This window comes from Physeter macrocephalus, chromosome 19 (assembly GCF_002837175.3).
Source record: "Physeter macrocephalus isolate SW-GA chromosome 19, ASM283717v5, whole genome shotgun sequence".
NCBI classification, from domain to species: domain Eukaryota; kingdom Metazoa; phylum Chordata; class Mammalia; order Artiodactyla; family Physeteridae; genus Physeter; species Physeter macrocephalus.
In genome coordinates, this window is record NC_041232.1 from 88,182,752 (window position 1) to 88,204,912 (window position 22,161).

At 49.6% G+C, this 22,161-nt stretch overlaps 1 protein-coding gene across 1 annotated transcript; it reads left to right on the forward strand.

Moving 5' to 3' along the window:
* The first annotated feature begins 99 nt into the window (after positions 1-99).
* Positions 100-21,956, forward strand: RBFA (ribosome binding factor A). Its single transcript, XM_024133927.3, is given in 9 exon segments — positions 100-125; positions 127-399; positions 2,876-2,918; positions 3,937-4,113; positions 4,681-4,793; positions 7,423-7,507; positions 12,263-12,333; positions 13,363-13,647; positions 17,181-21,956. Coding segments are annotated over 9 exon segments (1,419 nt in total). The 3' UTR covers positions 17,527-21,956.
* The last annotated feature ends 205 nt before the right edge of the window (positions 21,957-22,161 follow it).

Genomic DNA, 22,161 nt, shown 5'->3' on the forward strand with positions numbered 1-22,161 from the left:
TCTAGCCACCCCTCCCTCACGCGTCGTCACGCCTGTCCCCGGCCCTAGCCGCAAGTCGCTCCGCCCCGCCGCTTCACGTCCCGCCTACCTGTCCTTCAGATGCCGCCTTATCCTCTCGTCCCGCCCAGTCTCCCGGCGACTTCGCACGTCGCCTCGCCCCACGTCGCCCCGAGCCGCCTCACGTCGTTCCGTTTGCACGTCTTCCCGCCCCACGTCTCACCGCCAACGTCACCCCGCCTCCGGTCACCCGGTCGGCAGTCGCTCGGCGGACATGTGGGCGGCTCTCGGCGGGGTCGGGCGTCTCCATGTGGGGCTCCTTCTGGGCGGCGCTCGAGGCCTGCACAGCTCGCCGGTCTCCTGCGGCAAGAACCTACTCAAGAAATTTGCTTCGAAAACCAAGTACTGTTCCCCGCGTGGGGGCGGGGGCGTCGGGGCCAGTGGCCCGGGGTGGGGGCTCCGCGGGGCGGGGCGTCCGCGGGCGGGGGGCTCCGTGGGGAGGGAGGCTCCGCGGGCGGGGGGCTCGGCGGGGTCGGGGTCCGGGTCCGCAGGGGGGTCCACCCCCGGCGCGTTGGCCTGGCGCCCGAGCTCCCAGCCGCGTCAGTAAGCGCAGCCTCTGCCTGTTAGGTTAATGGCTGTTGAAAGCTCCCCAGGGAGCCCACCTCTTACAGTTAACGTTTTTCCACCCAGCCTTTTTTCTGTTCTTTTACACAGCTGTGACGGTAAAGTTTTAAGTCTCCTAAAAGCTAAGAGTGCATCGTGAATTTATGAAGCAAAGTGATGTATACATTTACAGTCCACCCTGGGTCCGAGGTTCCTAATCCTCGGATTCAACCAACCTTGAATTGAAAATGTTCCGAAAAAACTCCGGAAAGTTCTAAAACACAAAACCTGAACTTGCCTTGCTGGCAACTATTTACGTAGTATTAAGTAACCTAGAGATGATTTAATGTATCCGGGAGGATGTGCGGAGGTTGTATGCAAATACAGCGCGTTGAGCGTCCTCCAATTTTGGTATCTTTGGGGTCTTCGAGCTGATTCCCCACAGATACTGAAGGATGATGATTCTCGTTGCTAGAAGCGTTTTTCGGGAGAGTAGTTGCATCACATAGAGAAGGAAGAATTTCCTTTCCATATTAGTGCTTTTTTCTCTGTGAGGTTAATTTGAGGAATGAAGAAAGCTCGTCAGATAGGTTTTTTATGATGAGAGGTAAGTATAATAAATTATGTTGATTTCGTATCATTTAAATTCAATTGTAGATATGTATGTTTTTGTTTTAATACACTTTTTTAAAAGTTTAAGGTTTACAGAAAAATTGGCAAAGATGAGTAGAGTTCCCATATAAGCACATTCAGTTTCCCTTCTATTAACCTCTTATATTAGTGCAGCACATTTGTTACAATTGATGAACCAGCATTGATACGTTATTATTAACTAAAGGCCATGCCTTATTCACGTTTCCTTAGTTTTTCCCTAACGTCTTCTTTCTGTTCCAGTATCCCATCCAGGGACCGCATTACATTTAGTCGTCATCTTTTTAGGCTCCTCTTGAGTGTGGCAGTTTCTCAAACTGTCCCTGTTTTGATGACCTCAACAGCTTGAAGAGTACTGGTTAGATATTTTGTAGGATGCCCTTTTGTTGGGATTGGCGTGATGTTTTTCTCTTGAGTATACTGGGGTTTGGTTTGGGGGAGGAAGACCACAGATGTAAAGTGCCATTTTCATCACATCCTGTGAACACATACATGCTCTCAACATGGTGTATCACTGTTGATGTTGGTCTTGATGACTGACTGAGATCATTTGTGTCTGTCAGGTTTATCCACTGTGAAGTTACCGCCCAGCCCCCCAGTTCCATACTGTCTTCTTTGGGGGGAAGTCACCGTATGCAGCTCACACCTAAGGAGTGGGGAATTATTTGAAATTTTGCAGGGGAGATGTGTCTCTTTTTCTCCATTTATTAACTCTTCAGGATGGACTCACGGGTTATAATCCAGTACTACTTAATTTTGCTCAAGTTGTTCCAGCTTTGACCATTGGGAGCTCTTTCAGGTGGCTCCTATATCCCTTTGACACACCCCGTTATTACGGGGTTTTGAAGTAGTTTTTAAACTAGAAAACTTTTTTTTTTTTTTTTTAGCACTTCCTTACTTTCTGGCACCACAGGATGCCTCGACCCTAGAATCAGCCATTTCACCAAGGAGCTCTGGTTCCTTTATTGGAAACAGGAGTCAGAAACCATGATCTGAGAGCTTAGTATGTTCATTGCTGCTGGGGTGTCTGTCTTTTAGACCCTTTCAGCTGGCAAAGCAAAAAAAAAATAGCGTTTATGTTAATCCCTGTGTCTGTGCTTATCTAGAAATGTTTCTGCGTGTCACCACCTGTAGCTGTAATAAGTGAAACTTGAGTTCGTACTGATCTCCAGCCCTAATCCACTGGCACACGAATCATTCTCACTTCCTTCCCTTGCTTGTCTGCAACGGCGAGGCGCCTGGATCCCCCATCTGCCTTCTGTTTACTTAGCTGTTCAGTCCCAGTTGATGTGTGGCGGTATCAGTCGTTAACCGTCCCCTGGGGAACAGCTTTATTCAGTAGAGGACAGTGCTCATGTGCAGTTTGGTAGGTGTGTTTTTAAGGTCCTCATTCTCTACCTTTGGGACTAGAGGTAGACTTTAGGTAAAAGTTACAAGCTTGAACTGGAACTGTCGTCTGTCTCTCCCCACAACCCGTGCTGCTGTCCATTGGGTATCTAAATCTTTTAGGCCCCGAGTAACCTAGGGCTAGCCCCTGAGAAACAGTTGTGACGTTAGCTTTTGTAACTGTTTCTTATTTGATTTGCCATCAGTATCCAGCATAGTTCTTATTTTCTCCCCGTAGGAAGAAGTTTTGGTATGAAGGTCCTTCCTTGGGCTCTCACTTGGTAAGTATAGCGGAGTAGTGATGAGCCACTTGAGAATCTTGGTGGGTGTGAGGCTCCAAAACTCGGCAACTGTCCAGCCCTTCCATTTCAATATTGGAGGGGACAGGGTCTGTAGAGGTGGGACTAGATACACTGGAACCATGGAATTTTTACCTTTTAAAAAAATTACACTAGGGAACTTCCTGGCAGTCCAGTGGTTAAGACTCCGCACTTCGGCTGCAGGGAGCGTGGGTTCGATCCCTGGTTGGGGAACTAAGATCCCACATGCCACACAGTGCGGCCGGAGAGAAAAGAAAACAAAATTTACGGGATGTCGTATCTGTTATCAAATTCTAATATGGTAATGTCCATTCAGTTTGTGTGTGTGTGTGTGTAACACATATATGTGTAGATACACAGGCATACCTTTTTTTATTGCATTTCCCAGGTACCGTGTTTTTTACAAATAGAAGGTTTATGGCAACCCTGCATTAGCAGGTGATGTTAGCATTTTTTAGCAATATTTTTAATGAAGGTATGTATATTGTTTTTAGACATACTGCTATTGCACACATAATAGACTATAGTATAGTGTAAACATAACTTTTATATGCACTGAGAAACCAAAAAATGCGTGTGACTCACTTTATTGTGATATTTGCTTTATTGCAGTGGTCTGGAACAGACCTGCGATATCTCTGAAATATACCTGTACTGTGAGAGTTTATGTAATAAATGGTTTTTGATAGAAAAAATACACTGTATATACTAGAAACCTCCGAATTGTCCTTTTAAGAAGGAGAATTTTATGCTATGTGGATTATATTTCAATAAAAATTTTTTTGGAAAAAAATACATGCTTGGCAGTACTCTTGAGCTTTAAGGGATGGTAGGTAAAATCTAGAAGGGTCCTGGTCTGTAAAATAAACTGTATCTTCATGAAAACTAAGATGGCCGAGAATGACCTTTATCGTCAGTTAGTACAAGTTTATGTACAGTTGTAATGTTGCCTGTGTGCCTGCCTTTCTTCTTAACGGAGACTCACAAGCCGTCTCAGTGGGCATCCCTGACAAAGAGCACCTCCAAGAGAGCCAGGAGGGAAGACCACGTGCGCCTCAGGGCCCTGAACGGCCTCCTCTACAAAGCGCTGACTGAGTTGCTGTGCACCCCAGAAGTGAGCCAGGAGCTCTACGACTTGAATGTGGAGCTCTCCAAGGTAGGCCTCGGGGCCAAGGAGGGACTGCGGGTCTCGCGCCTCTGTCGTCGCCTGGCAGTTAGAAAAGGCGGAAGGGATGCTCGGTGTGGCCGTCTGGGTATGAGAAGAGGAAGGGGTTTGTGGGGTGCAAAAGCAGGTGTCTCGCTGTGCCCGGGGCCGTGGGGGGTCTTTGCCCAGACAGCACCGAGGGTGCTCAGAGCCCAGTAAGTGATGAAATGGGGCGTCTGAAGGTCTGGGGGTCAGATGAGTGGTGGATGATCTGCCTTTATCTTGGTGTAAAGACACGGGAGGTGGCTTCCGCCGTCTGTGCCCTCAGAGCGGATTGCGTTCAGCCGAAGGGAAAGCAGGAGGGGCAGTAGCAGCGGCCGAGGCATTTCTGCGAGTGGGGTGGAGGCTGGGGCAGCTCAGGGGAGGTGACGCTTCCACCTTCCCCAGCCGTGTGCTTGGGGCACTAGCCCTGGCAGCCGGTGCCTGAAACCAGGACTGCCCGTGCGTTAGTGCTTCTCTCCTGACGCACCCTGTCTCCAAGAGCCCAGGTGAGCTGAGAGTAATTGGGGCTGGGCTCAGGTCTCTCTGACTTCAGACTTCTCCACCTGCCGCGTGTTCTGGAGGACGACTGTCTCAGAGGCTCAGGACGCAAACGTGGCGGCCGTCCTGCAGAGGAGCGCTGCGCACATGAGGTGAGGCCTCTCCTCGACCCTGCCTTCCAGCTGGTTTTGTTCACTAGTTTTGCTTTTAAGGAAAATTTGGGAAGCATTTTCTTGAATTCAGAGCAGAACTTACGCCTTCACACAAGCCATAATCTAGGTCAGCAGTTCTTGAGGTGTGATCCCGGGTCCCCAGGGACCCCCGAGCTCCTTTGTAGGGGGCGGTTGATGAAGCGAGAGCTTTTTCACAGTGAGGTGTGGCTTTCCGTTCTCACCGTGCTGACGTTTGGTACTGAAGCCATGGGGGTAAAACTGCTGGCCCAGATGTCCTGGCGGTCATTGTAGCTTCAGCACATGCTCGTGGCAGTGCACTGCCAGCTTTATTGAAGAATATCCGTGATGGCGTATCTCGACCCTTTGGCACATCTTTTTACTGTCTGTGGTGGGAAGTGTGCAAGAAGCTCTGATGGTTGTCTCGGAAAAACACTGCAGTTGCTGATTGTGACCCAAAATAGACCCTTCACTTGAAAGAACAAGTGAACCAACTATGGTTATTCAGATGTGGGTATAGGACAGACATTTTCTCCAAAGTGAGCAAAGTGAACCTGTCACTTCAGGGGCACAACTGACCATATTTGTTGCCAGTGGTAAAATTTAAGCTTTCAGTGAAAATCAGAATTTTAGAAAACTTGTATCCACCACTTTGGGTTTGACAGCTTCATGGTATGTAAGACCCTTTTGATGAGATTGGAGGTGACGTATTGTAAAATACATCATCATTCTGAAAATCTGTGTGACTTGGTGAACCAGTATTTTCTAAAAGACCAAGGCATGAGGTTACAAAATCACACACGGGGAGAGATCAATTCAAAGGGCAAGGGGGCCAATGGATTTTAATGTACAGAGAATGCTGTTCATTGATCTGGTTTCAGATTCCACATTGCAGTCTTTAATAAACTACTATTTATTGAGTTTTTGTATAGCATCAAAGAAGATCTACACTTTTCTGAAAGGCTGTGCGTATACTCTTTCCTTTTCAGTTACAGATGTCTTGTGAGGCCAGATTTTCTTCTATTTTAAACAAAATAACAACAGATTGAATACATATACAGAGATGAGAATCCAGCTGTTCCATTATGCTAGGTATTAAAGGAATTTGCAACTACATAAGCAATGCCACTCTTCTCATTAATTTCTTTTAAAATATAGTAGTTATTTTAAATGAATTAATAAATACATATTTTTACATTTTTTCAGCTTTAATTTCTAGTCTGGTATATATTGGTAGATGTAACCCACATAAACAAAAGGTCTTTGGCGTCCTCAATAATTTTTAAGAGTATAAAGGGGGTCCTCAGACCAAGGATTTTGAGAACCGCTGAGCTGGGTGAGAGTAAAGAAGCTACTCAGGGGCTTCCCTGGTGGCGCAGTGGTTGCGCGTCCGCCTGCCGATGCAGGGGAACCGGGTTCGCGCCCCGGTCTGGGAGGATCCCACATGCCGCGGAGTGGCTGGGCCCATGAGCCATGGCTGCTGAGACTGCGCGTCCGGAGCCTGTGCTCCGCAACGGGAGAGGCCACAACAGAGGGAGGCCCGCGTACCGCAAAAAAAAAAAAAAAAAAAAAAGAAGAAGCTACTCAGTTTTCTCCTCAGTCTTAAAGATGCAGAGACCTGGCAGAGCAGCCCTCGGGACTGGAGTTCCTGCTGTTTTCTGATTAGTTTTTAGGTAACAGAAAATTCAGTTGAACAGAATGTCCCTTTTCCCAACTCTTTTGATCACCAAGGTTTAGTGTAAAGGTTTTCCCATAACTGCGTCACTGAGCAGATGTGCTGTGTGTCACAGCAGTGTTTTCACTGGATACTTGTTGCCCCTGGATCCGCATGTATTGCGTGACTGGGTAATGGGAAGATCGTTAATGTGTCTGACGTCCGGGAAGCGCGGCCGGCAGCCACACTTCTGTGGCGCTGTTGCCAATGAGTGTTGGTCGGGTGGAGGGACGAAGCACTGGCAGGTTGTTGGTGCCCAAACCACAGAGCCCAAGGCCACAGTGATGCCCAGGAATGTCCCAAGTGCACGTCAGACTATTTATAAGGATCTCAAAAGTTGCATTTAGAAAATTAAAAACAGTCGTGATCATGCATTTTGTATCCCTGTTGAAACGTGGCAGTTGGCTAAGGAAGACTTCATCTTTGAAGAATGTGATAAGCAAAACTCATGCCTCGGGGCTTCCCTGGTGGCCCAGTGGTTGAGAATCTGCCTGCCAATTCAGGGGACACCGGTTCGAGCCCTGGTCTGGGAAGGTCCCACGTGCCGCGGAGCAATTAAGCCCGTGCGCCACAGCTACTGAGCCTGCGCTCTAGAGCCCGCGAGCCGCAACTACTGAAGCCCGCGTGCCTAGAGCCCGCGCTCCGCAACAAAAGAAGCCACCGCAGTGAGAAGCCTGCGCACCACAACGAAGAGTAGCCCCCGCTCGCCGCTACTAGAGAAAGCCCACGCCCAGCAATGAAGACCCAGCGCAGCCAAATAAATAAAATAAATGTATTAATTAGTTAATTTTAAAAATCATGCCTCACCTCTTTGTGAGATGACATTTTCTGTTTCTGGCACTGTCACCCCTCCACCAGGTGTCACCTGTGACTGCACAAATCTCTTTCTCTCTCCAGGCACCTTTTGATGTCCCAGCAGACCCTGAGGAACGTGCCGCCAATAGTGTTTGTTCAGGACAAAAAAAATGCAGCTGTAGTGGAGGTAAGGCTTTTACATAATTACCTTTTTATGATGTAAACTTTTATATGGGTAAGATTTTAAATTTAATTTTTAAATATTCAAAAGATAACATATACAGTTTTTAAAAGGTAATAGAAGGGTACAGATGAAAAGTAAGGCACCTGTGCCCTTGTTCTCAGCCCTGTTCCCCAGAGGTAACCACTTTGTATGGCTTTAATGTTTTAATGCTCATCAGTATAGCCCTAACTAGTAAAGCAGATCCCTTTCTCTCTCAGTTTACAAACTTGAAGCAGTCAGAGCTGCCCTCCTGTGCTTACCTCCTTCTCTCACTTCCCTAGATTTCAGTCTGTCCATGGTTACTGTACACTGTTCGGGCTGACACATTTATGTCCTGTCCTGTAACTGTAATTGTTTCATAATTATTTTCCTTGTTTTAGGTATAGGTTAATTATAAAGGCTAAAAACCTGTTAAAACATACATACGTTTTGATCTGGGTGGTGGTTACTTCGTGGTTATTAAGGTATGTTATACCTTTAAAAAGTACTGAGAAAAACAGTAGCATTTACGGGATTATGATTAGGTGGCTGTTACTCACTGTAGGACTACGTAGTATTTAGAGTCCCAGAGGGGAAAAAAAATCTAATTGTACATTGTTGTCTTTTGTTATTCATGATACAAGCGATACTGAAAACATTATGTGGATAATAACTTTGATAGTTGTGTGATTTCCTAGCTAGAAAGGGGAACAGGAGGGAAGTTGCAGTGCCGCTGACAGCTCAAGTGGAGTTTAGGTCATGGGTGTGCTGTGCAGATACTCAGCAGGGATCCCCGGGCACGTCGGGTGGGGCTGGTGGGAGGACCCACCTGTCTCAGGGGGTGCGCGCTCTGCTGGCTCGTCCCTCTCTCTGTGGAGGAAGAATTCAGAGCTGCAAGGTCCGACCTGGCTGTGTGGGTTCCTTTCCAGAAAAGGTCACTGGAGGGAGGGAGATGTGTGCGCGCTTAAGTGTTTCTGGGAGGGCCTTATTCCAGAGGCTGTGCTGATGGGTGTTTGCATTGGAGACCTCTAGCGTCTGTCCTGCCCCGTGTGCTCGGGGGAAGTGGCCAGGGGTCGGCCACGTGCCACGCGGTGATGGTGGGTCCTGCACGTGCCCAGAGCTCAGCTGTTGGCCTGGGGGCCAAGGGACGGTCAGGCCTCGGCTGGCTCCTCGGAGTCCTGCGGCTTCTGCCTCACTGTAGTCAGAAGTGAAGGCTGGACCAGAGGGGTTTCTGCTTTGGGTAGGTGATCATTTGAGGGCGTAGTCACTGCTTCCCCTGGCGTCAAGTCAGGGCAGTGTTTTTCAAACACTGTGTATGTTTTTAATAGATTTAAAGTCAGCTGTTGATAAAGCACTGGGCTAGAGACAGAAATTTGAAATTGGGAATCCTGGACGAAACTTTGAGTCTTCTATCAGTCCGTTTATTTGTGTCTTATATTGGTTGCACCAAAAATCACAGGTAGTTGCAACTGCTAACATGTTACCAGTTTCAGCAGCTTCCTTTGCATCCTCAGGATAATCTTCAGGTCACCGGTCTGGACATTTGAAAGAGGACTAGTAATAATCTCTGTCCAAACTGAACCCTGAGTAATTCAGCACCATCGATGGTACTGCCAATAAACACACGCAGAGGTGCCCATCAAGAGAGCAAGAATGAAAACCAGGTTCCAGCGCACACCCCTCTGTGAGGGCTTTCCTTACAGGAGTGAGGGTGCGAGCGCCGAGGGGTGAGGCCTGGCGGGAGGGCGGCTCACGGCACCCCGTTGGAGACTGGCCGTCCCCATGGAAGCTGAGTCTGTGACCCTCGAGGCCCGCCCCCCCGCAGTACCCACAGACATGGCCGGGAATGTTGGCCGAGCATCTCTCGCGAGTGCAGTTAGCAGAATGGACGGACGTGCTCTGGAACAGTCACCTGACCCACGTCCCACCAGACGTGGAGCCAAGGAAAGGCCACGCTCTGAGTGCTTCTGTTCATAAAACGCTCAGGAAAAGCCTGGCTAATCTTTGGTGTTGGAAGTAAAAGTGATGGCTGTCATGGGGAGGGGAGTGAGCAGGAGGGGCCTGAAGGAAGCTTCTGGGGTTCATCTTCTAAGTGTCACGGGGATGTCCACAGGTGTGTTCAGTTTGTGGAATGTCACTGAGCTACACTTAATGATTTCTGTACCTTTCCCATAGATGTTGCACTTCAGTCAAGAGTTTGTTTTTTTTAATTAATTAATTAATTTTTGGCTGTGTTGGGTCTTCGTTTCTGTGCGAGGGCTCTCTCTAGTTGCGGCGAGCGGGGGCCGCTCTTCATCGCGGTGCGCGGGCCTCTCGCTATCGCGGCCTCTCTTGTTGCGGAGCACAGGCTCCAGACGCGCAGGCTCAGCAGTTGTGGCTCACGGGCCCAGTTGCTCCGCGGCATGTGGGATCCTCCCAGACCGGGGCTCAAACCCGTGTCCCCTGCGTCGGCAGGCAGATTCTCAACCACTGCACCACTAGGGAAGCCCCAGTCAAGGGGCGCGAACCCGGTTCCCCTGCATCGGCAGGCGGACGCGCAACCACTGCGCCACCAGGGAAGCCCAAGAGTTTTTTAAAATGTTGATTTTTATTGTAACTATAGAGGAAAAAACTTTTTTTATCTGAATTTTGAAGGGAAATACATAAACTCTGACGCCCGTATTGTGGTACATGCACACTCGTCTCCCCACTGACGGTCAGGCTTCCGAGAGCAGGTGTCGGGTAGCCGCTGCCCACCACGCAGGGGCACCCGCTGCCCCACTGCACATGGCCTGGCCCGCACCATCTGAGCTCAGAGCTCCCCTTCCCTACAAGAAGTTAGCCCGGTGGCCTGTTAACATGTTAGAATTTGAGGTTGTGTTTGGATTTGATTCTTTGTTAGTAAAATAAGCTTTACCGAGGCTTAATTTATGTTGAGACATGCCTCCTTTGACAAACGCGTACCTTTGTGTCATCGCCACCCCTGCTCACCCTGGTCAGCTCTCCCCTACCACCCTTCTGATTTCAGTCACTGTAGGTTGGTTTTGCCTGGTGAGATTTCTGTAATTTCACATGAATAGAATCGGGATGTTGTCTTTTGCATCTGGCTTTGCTCAGCACAGTGTTTTAGAGATTCATCCATGTCGTTTCATGTGTAAGTAGTTCCTTTTTTATTGGTAAGCAGCATCCATTGTACAACTGTACTGCAGTTTACTTACTCATTCACTTTTTGATAGACATTTTCCTTTTTCCCAGTCCTTGGCTATAAAGAGTGAAGCACTGTGAACATTTGTGTACAGATTTTTGTGGCTGTATGTTTTGTTTCCTTTAGGTCACTTCCTAGGAGTAGCAAGTGTATGTTTAACTTTCAGAAAACCGCCAGGCCGCTTTAACCACGGCCGTGCTGTCGGCACTCCCACCATAGCGTCAGAGTTCCTGATCCTCCACATCCTCGCCAGCCCCTGGTGTTACCACCCTGATGGTTTAAACTTGCATTTTCTTTCTTTTTTTTTTTTTTTTTTTTTTTTTTTTAAATTTTGGCTGCACTGGGCGTGCCAGCTCTTCGTTGTGGGCTTCTCTCTAGTTGCAGCGTGCGGACTTGCATTTCCTTTCTTTTTTTTTTTTTTTTTTTTTTTTTTTTTTTTTTAAATTTTGGCTGCACTGGGCGTGCCAGCTCTTCGTTGTGGGCTTCTCTCTAGTTGCAGCGTGCGGGTTTAGTTGCCCCACGGCATGTGGGATCTTAGTTCCCCGACCAGGGATGGAACCCGCGTCCCCTGCATTGGAAGGTGGATTCTTAACCGCTGTGCCACCAGGGAAGCCCCCTAAACTTACATTTTCTTGATGACTAATTATATTGAGCATCTTTTCATGTGCCTACTGGTCATTCCTCCTTTTGTGGATCAGTTAAAGTCTCTTGCCCATTTTTAATAAGGTTTGCTTATTATTGAGTTGTGTACGTTCATTGTAGATCTGGTACAAGTCGGTTGGAAGAAATCTTCATTGTGAATATTCTCTCCCACTTTTAACTTTGGAGGAGGCCAGTTTGTCCTTGTTTTGTAGCATCGTCAGTCCTGTTCCAGGTACTTTCTGTGGACTGATTTGTCTCCAGTTCTGCTTCTTTTCACGTTTGTGGTTTGATTGGCGTGTCACCGGTTGGTGATGATGCTTTAGTTCCTGCGTATGACGGGGCCCGGTTGTGGACCAGGCTCGCCTGGGCTTGCGCTGAAGCAGGAGGTCGGGTCTCAGTGCACGGCCCCAGTAGGACGACCTGGCGGCAGTCAGAACAGACGCGTGAAGGTGGAGAGGCCCTCGACGGGCCCTGCTGAGGAGCAGGGTCTGTCCGCAGTGTAGGCCCCTCAGCCCCTGCGGGACCGGAGCCACACGCTAGACTTTGGACGCTCACGTTACCACACTGGGGGGTTTCCCCGCAAATTCTGTGGCAAAATTGAAACATTTTATGAAACTTCGTTAGAAACCGGTAAGCGTTAGTAATTCAACTAATATTTAACTGGTTTCTTTGTAAATTTGACTAACGTTTACAAGTTTTAAGTGTAGTTTTTAAAAAGCCTCAGTCCATTATCAGAGAAAGTGTGATTAAGGTAGCGGGCGTGGGCAGCGTCACCGGAGGGAAGGATGTCGGGCGGGCTCGAGGCCTGTGGCTGGGCCGGCACCGGGCAGCGGACGCTCGCACTCGGCTGGCGCCCGGCTCCGACGCAGGCAGCGGCGTGGCTCGAGAATCACCCTCTGTCTGTTCCTTTTCAGGTTGATCGCTTACTGGCAATTGCTGATTTTGGACCCCCGGATGAAAAAGATGTTGTGCAAAATGATTTCAGGTGATACGTGTGGGCATATGTTTTTGATTCGGGCAGACACCCAGGTGTGGACTTGCTGGTTTCCACGGCAGCTGCACGGTCCTGCCTGTCCCCAGCCAGGTGTCGAGGGGCAGCAGGCCCTGCTTTGTGCCCTTGGCTCTTGCCCTGGGGCCCAGCCCAGCCCCTGGGCGAGCCTGTCAGGAGGGCCTTGGGGGTCCACAGAGAAGTGCTAGGGCCTGGACTCTTGAGTGCTGGCAGCAGCGGTTCAGTCTCTCCACTCCCTGGCAGGCCCTGTTCTCGCACTGAGGGAACATCTGTGAACAGTAAACACCAGGATAGGCCTCTGAGAAGGTGACGTGAGGATTCGGGGGTGGGGGAGCCCCATTCCACGTGAGGGAGCAGCCGCGCCACGTGGCTGGCCTGTGTTCCGTAGATCAACTGTGTCAGCATCATATGGGTACCGTCAGGGCCTCGGGGTGGGGAGCCCCAGCCAGGCTGCCAGGGGATGGGCTGCAGCGCTCAGACCCCTGAGCTAGAGCAGAGGCCCCAGGCGGCAGTGAGTCCCCGGGTTCCGGATCAGCAATGAGTGGACGTGGGGAGAGGCAGGTGGGGAGCCCTTCCAGATCAGAGAGTTAGGGTTAGAGGCATGATGTGGCCAGCTTTGGGTTTTGAAAGGATTGCTCTGGTTTTGCTCTCAGAATAGACTCTTCTCTTTTGGTTCATCAAGTAACCTGAGCAACAGATCTAAATATCCCTCCCCCGTCCCATCTCCCCAATAATTCTGTTTAACTAGCCTAGTGTACTAGCCATGTTTAAGTGGGGAAAAAATGAAAACGCATTTAATGTCAGTACACAATGGCTGCACCGGAAGTATGCTGGCCTGAGCCACGCACGGGCTCCAGGAGTGCTGGCCGAGGGGTTCTGGACGAGAACGCCAGAGCAAACCCCACTTCTGTTCAGTTTCCACAGTTTCCCTTAGAGAGGTGTTAGGACAGTGCATAAGCAAATGGCTGTAGGAAGTATTGTGCATGGTGTGAATTTCTTCTCCAGTGACCCCGAGGCCCTGGACACTGCATTGCCGTGTGATACCCTGGGCCCCGCTGCACCTCCGAGTCTGTGTGGGATCGACCACGAGGCTCTCAACAAGCAGATCCTGGAGTACAAGAGGAGGAGAGAGAAAGGGCGCGGGAGCGTGGGCCCAGCGTGGCTGCTGATGAGGAGGAGGAAGGCCAAGCCCCGCATGGACGATGACCTCTCTCCCAAGGACTGCCTGTGGGAGACGGGGAGTGACGAGCCCCTGGACGACGGGGCCCTTCCCGAGGAGCACACCCCGGGGTATGCATGGGGGCTCCAGGGGCAGAGAGAGGATCGCGGATGCTGACCCGCTCCCGTGAGCACACGGAGACCCACGCTGCTGGTGCCCCCTGGGATGCCCTTGTGCAGATGCAGGCTGAGCTGTGCGGGTGTCATCTCTGAGCCCTTCAGACCTATTGCTGGGCTGCAGTGAGAGACGGGGCGAGGCTGTGGACAGGGTGTGAAATCCCTCAGGTCGATGGTGTACGGCCTGCCCTCCATATTCGGGGTTCCAGGCTTGCATGTTGGCTTGCTCACTAGAGTTTCTCCACGGCCCCAGATCCATACTTGGGGCACTTTTCATGGTCATTCTCGGACACGCACAGACCAGTGGGATGCACACTTGGCCTTGTGGTCAAACGAGGCACTGCTCTGTCTGCTTTGTTCATCTCGGGCTGTGAACAGCCACCCTCTCCGATCGGGTTAGCGCCATGTTAGTGCCTGCTGACAGATTTCACTCATGGTGCCTAAGTGCAGGAGGCCATGAGGTGTCTCCTAGAGAAAGCACGTGTTAGATGAGCCTCGTTAGGAAATAAATAAATCATTTAATTCTGACACAGGAACGTTGTCCTGGGCTTGGGGCATCTCCATTTCCCAACTATCCTCAACCTTGAAACACTGAAAATGAAAGCTCAGATGATTGGAGAAAGGTATGCTATTGAGCTAAAGCAAGGAAACCTGTAACGTGGCTTTTCAGGGAGTGTAATTTCCCTTCTTGTAAACTGTTCCAGGAAGGAAAGCATTGCCTTGCCTCTGCAGCAGTGGCAAGCCCCAAATGCCCCTTTCCCTGTCGGCATCTGGGACCAGGTGCGGTGCCCCAGCAGGGATATGGCACCAAGAAGCTCTGTCTTTGCCGGGACGGTGGCCCGCACTGAAGCAACAGCATCACGGGACGCCCCTGTGGATGCGCCAGGCATGTTGCTGGTTGAGTGGTGCTTGTGAGATCCTGCCCTGGAAGGGTGCACATAGCCTGTGTGTGGGCTGTTTCCGTTAGGAGTGGGTTGCTTACCCAGCCTCTTATGACCAGAGAAGAAATGTCCAGAGGGAGGATTGACCTGTGTTAAAATGTACACAGGATGTGTCCTGATCAGGTGTGATAAGATGACAGACTCGGAAACTGCTGCCTTGAAGAGTTCTTGACTCACAGCTCCCGAGAAGAGGGCTGCACCACACTGCACGGGGCCCACGAGAAGCACCAGGGTCTGTCAGCAGGCCGAGGGCGAGGAGGAAGCGTGGCCGAACCCGTCTCGTGGCTCCTGGAAGAAGGAGTGGGCGAGGTAGGGTTAGCAAGTCTGGGCAGGCCTGGGGTTGGACAGCTTGAGTCATTTCAGCAGGCTCTGGGCTCTAGGGGTGGCTTCCAGTTGTCCCCTCCCTGGCCCTGGGGTGACTTGGGGCAGAGGAGACACTGGCCTGGGAGGGTAAGAGCTGGGGAGGGCTCTGGCTTGGCTGGTTTGCGTGTGAGTGGCACGCTCACAGATGTCCCCTGCCATCCCGGGGAGCTAGCCAGCTTGCAGAGGGCTCTCTCCTCAGCCCACAGGCCCCCAAGATGTCAGAACGTTACAGAAAATAAACACCGTGGTTAATACCCGACAGCACTGAGCAGTCTTCTCCACTGACTGCGTCTGGGTCTACACTGAAGAAAGTGCCCAGATCCCAAATTGCGAGGGGCAAGCATGGTGGCAGGCGCCAGTCAGCAAAAGGCGATGAGTGCACCGGCCCTGTGTGTGCAAGAAGCCGGGACTGTAGGAAAGGCTGGTGCACGATGCTGCTTGCCCTTCTTCCTGCCTGTGCCCCAGCCTAAGTTCTCTATGAAGTTAAATGGCAGGAACAAGAGTTTTTTGCTCAGGCCAGGATTTTTTGGTTTTGCTCCATACTCTTACAGGAAGGAGTTACAGTGGTTTGTAAGGGTACAAGAGGGGCCAGGAATCAGACAGGTGGTGTAAAAGGAAGGAACCTGGAACGTGACCCTGGATGTCCTCCACACAGGCCCTGGGATGCCGATGGTGGGACGGCTGATCCCTGACAGCTCTGTACCTGCCTCAGGCACCTCACCACGAGTGCAGGCATGCTGCACATTTGATGTGAAAAGAGACAATACAGGACACACCCGGTTCACCTTTCGTTTCATTCAAAGGGCATAGAACTTTGCTTCCTCAGAGCACATGGAAGGAGCTCCCAGGCTGCTGGACACGTGGAGCTGGGGAGTGGCCGCTCAGAGTTGGGGGGAAGCTCCGTGCCCTTCCCGGTCCCTCGCCCTGTGCACCTCTTCCATCTGGCTGTTCCTGGGTTCCATCCTTTCATGGTAAACCAGTGACCTGCAGGTGGACCTTATTAGCAACCAGATGTCCTACAACTTAAACTACTGAAGACAGAACAGAGGGACTGACTATGGATATCTTAGAAAGGGCCGTCTGAGCAGCCAAAGAACAAAGCTGAAAATGACCGAATATTAAACATGTAAAAACACCCAATAGGAAAAAAAAATTGACAGTCTTCCAGGGGAGCACTGCCCATGAAAGACAGTTACTTTTAGTCTTGAAAAACTTCATGTTCTTCAAAAGGGTTTTTCTACCTTGAGTTTTCCTCTGATGTCTTGGCCTTCCAAGTCCTATCAGTGAAGTTCAGAATATCTAAAATTTTCCTATGGCATCTTCTGTTCAAGAGTTTGTGATAACGTATAGTTTTCTGTTGTTTTTTTTTTTTTTTTAATTAAAAGAGTAAGTACTTTTCATCATATGTTTTAAAAAGCATATTCAAGTCATCACCATCAAAACTGACGTATCTAAGCTCTAGAGTAAAAGGTGGGGAAAGCCTAGCAAGTGAGTTGCTTCATTGTTTACCTGCCTGTGGGTTCAACGCCAGCCTGTTGAGAGGTGAGGACACCCGTATCCGAAGGTTGCATTTCAGAATTTGCTCAACACTTAATTGAAGGTTATCAAAGCTATGTAAAATGGAACACTGGAAAGAATAATACATCACGTGACAAAATAGAGCTCAAATTTGCCTTTTAAAAACAGTTCGAGATGAAGAACCAAAATCTACCAGATGAAATTTGACAGGAATATATACATAAACTCCTATGTTTGAGATTTAAAATGTTAATTATTAAACTACAGGATTGTGGGTTAGGTGAAAAGGGTCTGATGGTCTCACTGTGTGAGTTCTGGCTGAGCTGAGGCGGGCGCGCTGCCGAGGGTGTGGATGGAAGCTGCGGCTTGGCCGGGGGTGGCCGTCACGCTGGCATCTGACACTAGAGCCGAGTTTAAACAGGACTTCGATGGTAGGGGACGATGCCCTGGGAAGGATTGGCTAAGCCTGTTGTGAGACACGCAGGGGAAGCTGCAAGGTTATTCCGTGGGAGAGGGGAGCCGAGGCCAAGACCGGCAGGAGCTGCCGAGGAGGGGGTACCCGCAGGTCAGCTTTGAATCTGCATTTTTACCTTGAGATGTTACCTCTGGTAGAGGCAAAGGCTCCTTGCTAAGTGTTTGATTCACTTGTACCCCTCTTTTCCCCAGCCCCCCACTTGTCACCCGCCTGCAGGCTTGCTTCTCTCAAGGACCCCTCAGCACAAGAGGCCGCTCAAGCACAGCCCCGTGGGCAGAGTCCACACTTGCACACAGCCTCCCCTCCCGGTGCCTCACTGCTCCTGCTCCTGCGGCCGCATCAGGGCTCATGCTCTTCCTGCTACTCCCGCCTCTCCTGGTGAAGAGCCCACATGCCCGTAACCCAGTCCCCAAGGCCCTGAAATGTGAGCGTCAGCCTCTCGGGGAGAGCCACAGTCCTCGAGGCCTGCTAGGCAAGACTGAAGCACGTGTCCATCTGCCAGCAGTGGACTGCTGTCCAGGTTTGCCCCAAGGTTGAGGGCAGACGTTCTCGCTGCTCAGAGGAAGGAGAAGACGAACAGCAAGCGCAGGAGCGGCTTTGAGGCTCTCTGTCACCCTGTGCCTGAGAAAAGCAGAGAAGAAACAGACGCGGAGCCAAAAACTCAGGCAGGCATTGGTCATTTGGATCCCTGGGAGAAACCAGGGTTTGAGGGTGAGCGGGAGGAGGAGACAAGACCCAGGTTCCCTGCCCACGAGGACGCGGCCCCGTCCAGGCCCGACGGAGGTGGGGGCGGCAGTGTGCTGCAGGGAAGGGCTTTGCAGCCACTGGCTCTTAAACCTGTCGCCCTGGGTTCAGTACTTGCATCTGACACTTGGTGGCTGAGTGGCCTCTGCTCCGTCTTCTCCGTGGTCGGGGTACTGGTGGCATGTAGCTCAGAGGTCACTGGGAGGACGGCCTGGGTGGCACGTGTGGCAGCACCTAGCAGAGCCTGGCACGTGGTATGTGCTCCACGAGTCCCAGTTCGCGATGCCGCCTTCCTAGGGCTCTGGTTTCAGTGACAAAGGGATTGGGGGGGCAGTTGGTTCCGTCACGTCCTTTGGTGGAGATGCACACAGTCTACCTCGTGGGGACGTGCAGAGCAGGACCGTAGGTGCCCCTGGCTGGAGCTGGCTGGGCCTCTGCAGGGTGGGCCCACAGACGTGACTGAATTGTACACGTGGCCAGGTTTCAAGTCCTTGGGACATGAAGATGAAAGGAGGAGATCAAAGTCTGCCTGTTAGAAGTGAAATTTGTTGATCAGAACCCAGAGCACCAAGGATACACCTGAAGAGCCTTATTTATGCAAACATCTCTGCAACCCCAAAATAAATCCTGTTGGGAAAGCAGAAGCACACACAGCCTTCTCTCTCAGGTTTTGTCTTTGGAACATGAGTACCCCTGTGTGGCTCTTCTGCATTAATTTGAATACCGTCCAGCACTAGACTTGAATAAAACCCGAACAGGAAGCTGAATGTTGACAAGTTGTTTTCATTCTGGAAAGTGAAGCTTAGTGTGATTCTTAGGTGTGGACTCCTTATAACCTCCTATGCTGAGATTCCTAAGCTGCGGCCACAAGTCCACCCGGTTAAGCCCTCAGCTGGTCATGGGGTCTCAGGAGCCCCTCGGAGGAGATGGGACCCAGACATCCAGGATAGACAGTATGGAGGAGATGAAAAGATGCAACAAAGCATCACACAGTCCAAGGCCAGTGGTCAGCAAAGACCCATCAGGTCCCGTTAAGGACTTCTCTGTTTCGTTTCCAAGCCTCCCTCCCCAGCTTGGCTCGTTTGCAGGCCTCAGGCCCCACGTGCTCGGATACATTGCCTTGTCTTTCTGGATGCCTCCTGGGCGTTCCTGATGCTCCTGTCTCGCCAGGCCGAGACCAGAACTCACACTCATGCCCTCAGAGGGTGAAGAGATGGTCTCAGTTCTGCATGAAAATTCATGGCGCTGCAGTAGCATTCATGTTGAAGAAACGACACGTCTTCTACTGCTTGCATTGGGAGGAACCCCTGCTTTGCAGCGGTAACAGCACCAAACTGGCCAAGTCTAGCAGGATGGCAGCAGAATTCCAGCTTTGCTAGATCTCGGGGCACCTTCCCTTTTTTAACCCCCCCTCCAACACACATACTCTCAGTGCAGTGTCTTAGTGCAAGAGTCTTGGTAGCCTTCCCTGCCACCGGGCCTTGGTTTCTGAAACTGAATCTTGGTGCGGTGAGGGTTGGAGGCGGGGTGGAGGGAATCATGCTGCTTTCCCTTCTAGAACAGGAACTGTGCAGATTGGCCCATCTTCCAGATTTCGGCCATGCAAGGTGTCAGGAGTGATTCTCTGTCTCCCAGGTGCAGAGGGCAGATGGGAGGTACTGTCACATTCCCCTGGGGATGGGTGCTCCGGGTGCCCACGGACTCACCGCTAGAAACATCCAAGCAGCAGCTTCTTTCCCTGAGAAAACTTAAGCTCTGTCTAACCAGGCACTTCGCTGGACATGCTGTGTGGGAAGCAGTTCTGACTCAGCCTTTCACCGTCTCCCTTTACCCTCCGTGAAGTGCACACAGGTAATCAGACCAGTGTTAAGAGAACTCCCTTCCCTTCACAGCTCTGAGGAATCTTTGGTGGAAGATGGATGTGGGACGTCTCATTGTGCCACGTAATCCAAGATGACATGCAGTCACTATACAGCTACTGCTGAGATCAGAATCCAAGTGTTCCTGGTAAATGCGGAAGCAATCTAATTTACGTCTATTTTTTTAAAATAGGTTTTCAGTAACAAGGAAAAAAAATGTAGCCTACAATATATTTCGTTTAGCTCAGGATAACGGTTCCCAGTTTTATAGAATGCAGGTCCCTGCAACACTGTTTTCTGTACGTATTTTCAAATTCACTTATGCATAGCACCTCTCAACATGGAGCATGACATAACTAGGTACAGCTTTTTAAAGTAAGCGTTCTGGGAAGACTGAGTATAGAAGGAACTCTCAAATGTCCAATAAAGCCTCTTCACTCAGCCCCAAACATAAAATTCCCCTCTGTGCCTCCACTGCATGCAGATGGCTCACGCGCTGGCTGTGGAGAAGTGCTTGACGCAGGTTCTGCAAAAATTAGTGAAATGCAATGGGGAGAGATGCCCCTGCAGCTGGCAAACATTCGGTGTGGGGTGCGGGCTGGTGGGTGGGTGCTGAGCCGCGTCAGAAGAGCAGCCAGCTGTGTTCATACCGTGACCAGCATGATGGTGGCATCCGTGTTGCGTAGGCTGGTCCTTCCATCTGGATAAGTAGAATTCCTGATGTCAGTCCCTGCTCAGGCCCATGACTTGCAACTTGGCTTGTGGGCTGGATGGCTGCATCACACATTATTGGGATCAAGAAGCCCCATCTGGCTCCCATGCTCAACTACTGGATCTTCAAAGCAGGTTTCATCAGAGATATATTAATCTTGGTCACAAAGCCAAGAATGATTGTGTGTGAGTGTATTTTAGTGACCAGAAGAGGAAAAGTGGAGAAAGAACCATTGAGAAATGAGAAAAGATTCATTGCAAAATCTTGCCTGAATTCTATCTGTGTAACTCTTAGAGACTGGCAGTGTAGTACATATAACAGAGCACTGTACCCTAACTTTCCCCCCCAAAATGAAGAGGCAGGAACGCTTCCCACCTTATTCTAGAAGACCAGTATAACCCCAATACCAAAGCCACACAAAGACACTACAAAGTAAGAAAGGTAAAGACCAATATCCTTTATGAACATTGATGTAAAAATCCTCAACAAAATACTAGCAAACAGGTTTCAGCAGCATGTTGAAAGGATTAGGGCTTCCCTGGTGGCACAGTGGTTAAGAATCTGCCTGCCAATGCAGGGGACACAGGTTTGAGCCCTGGTCTGGGAAGATACCACATGCCGCGGAGCAACTAAGCCCATGTGCCACAACTACTGAGCCTCCCTTCTAGAGCCCACTGTCCACAACTACTGAGCCCGTGTGCCACAACTGTTGAAGCCCGTGTGCCTAGAGCCCATGATCCGCAACAAGAGAAGACGTTGCAATGAGAAGCCTGTGCACTGCAACCAAGAGTAGCCACCACTCGCCTCAACTAGAGAAAGCCCACATGCAGCAATGAAGACCCAATGCAGCCAAAAGTAAATAAATTTAAAAATTTTTTTAAAAACTAGCCTTAAAAAAAAAAGGATTATACACCATGACCAAGTGGGGTATATTCCTGGAATGCAAAGTTCAACAGAGGAAAGTGAATGTTACATGCCACATCAACAAAATGATAGGAAAAACCACATGATCATCTCAAATCATGCAGAAAAAAACAAGACGAAATTCAACACCCTTTCATGAAAAAACACTCAACAAAATAGGAATAGGAGGAGACCTGAATATTTATAATAAAATCTGTATATGAGAAACCCACAGCAAACATAATAATGGTGAAAGACTGAAAGCTTTTCCTCTAAGGTCAGGAACAAGACAAAGATGCTTGCCTGCTTTCACCATTTCTATTCAACATAGTATTGAAAGTTCTAGCCAGAGCAATTAGGTAAGAAAAAGAAAAGGCCTCAAATTAGAAAGGAAAAAGTAAACTGATCTGTTTGCAGATGAATGGTCTTATGTGTAGAATATCGTAAAGATACCACATACACACAAAAAGCTGTTAGATCTAATAAATGAATTCTACAAAGTAGCAGGATTAGAAGTCAACACACAAAACACCGTTGCATTTCTATACATGAGGAATGAATGATGTGAAAACATTACAGAGAATTCCCTGGCAGTCTAGTGGTTAGGACTCAGCGCTTTCACTGTCAGGGCCTGGGTTCAATCCCTGGTTTGGGAATGAAGATCCCATAAGCTGTGTGGTGCAGCCAAAAAAAAAAAAAAAAAAAAAAAAAACTAAAAAAAAACCCCCACCATATTACAATAATAATTACATTTACAATAGCACCAAAAAGAATAAAATACTTAGGAAATAACCAAGAAGGAGAAAGACTTGTACAATGAAAACTACAAGACATTCTGAAAGAGATTAAAGAAGACAAATAAGTGGGAACACCCTGTGTTCACTAATTGGAAGACTTACTACTAAAACACCAATATTACTCAAAAGTGTTCTGCAGGTTCAGTGCAATCCCTAT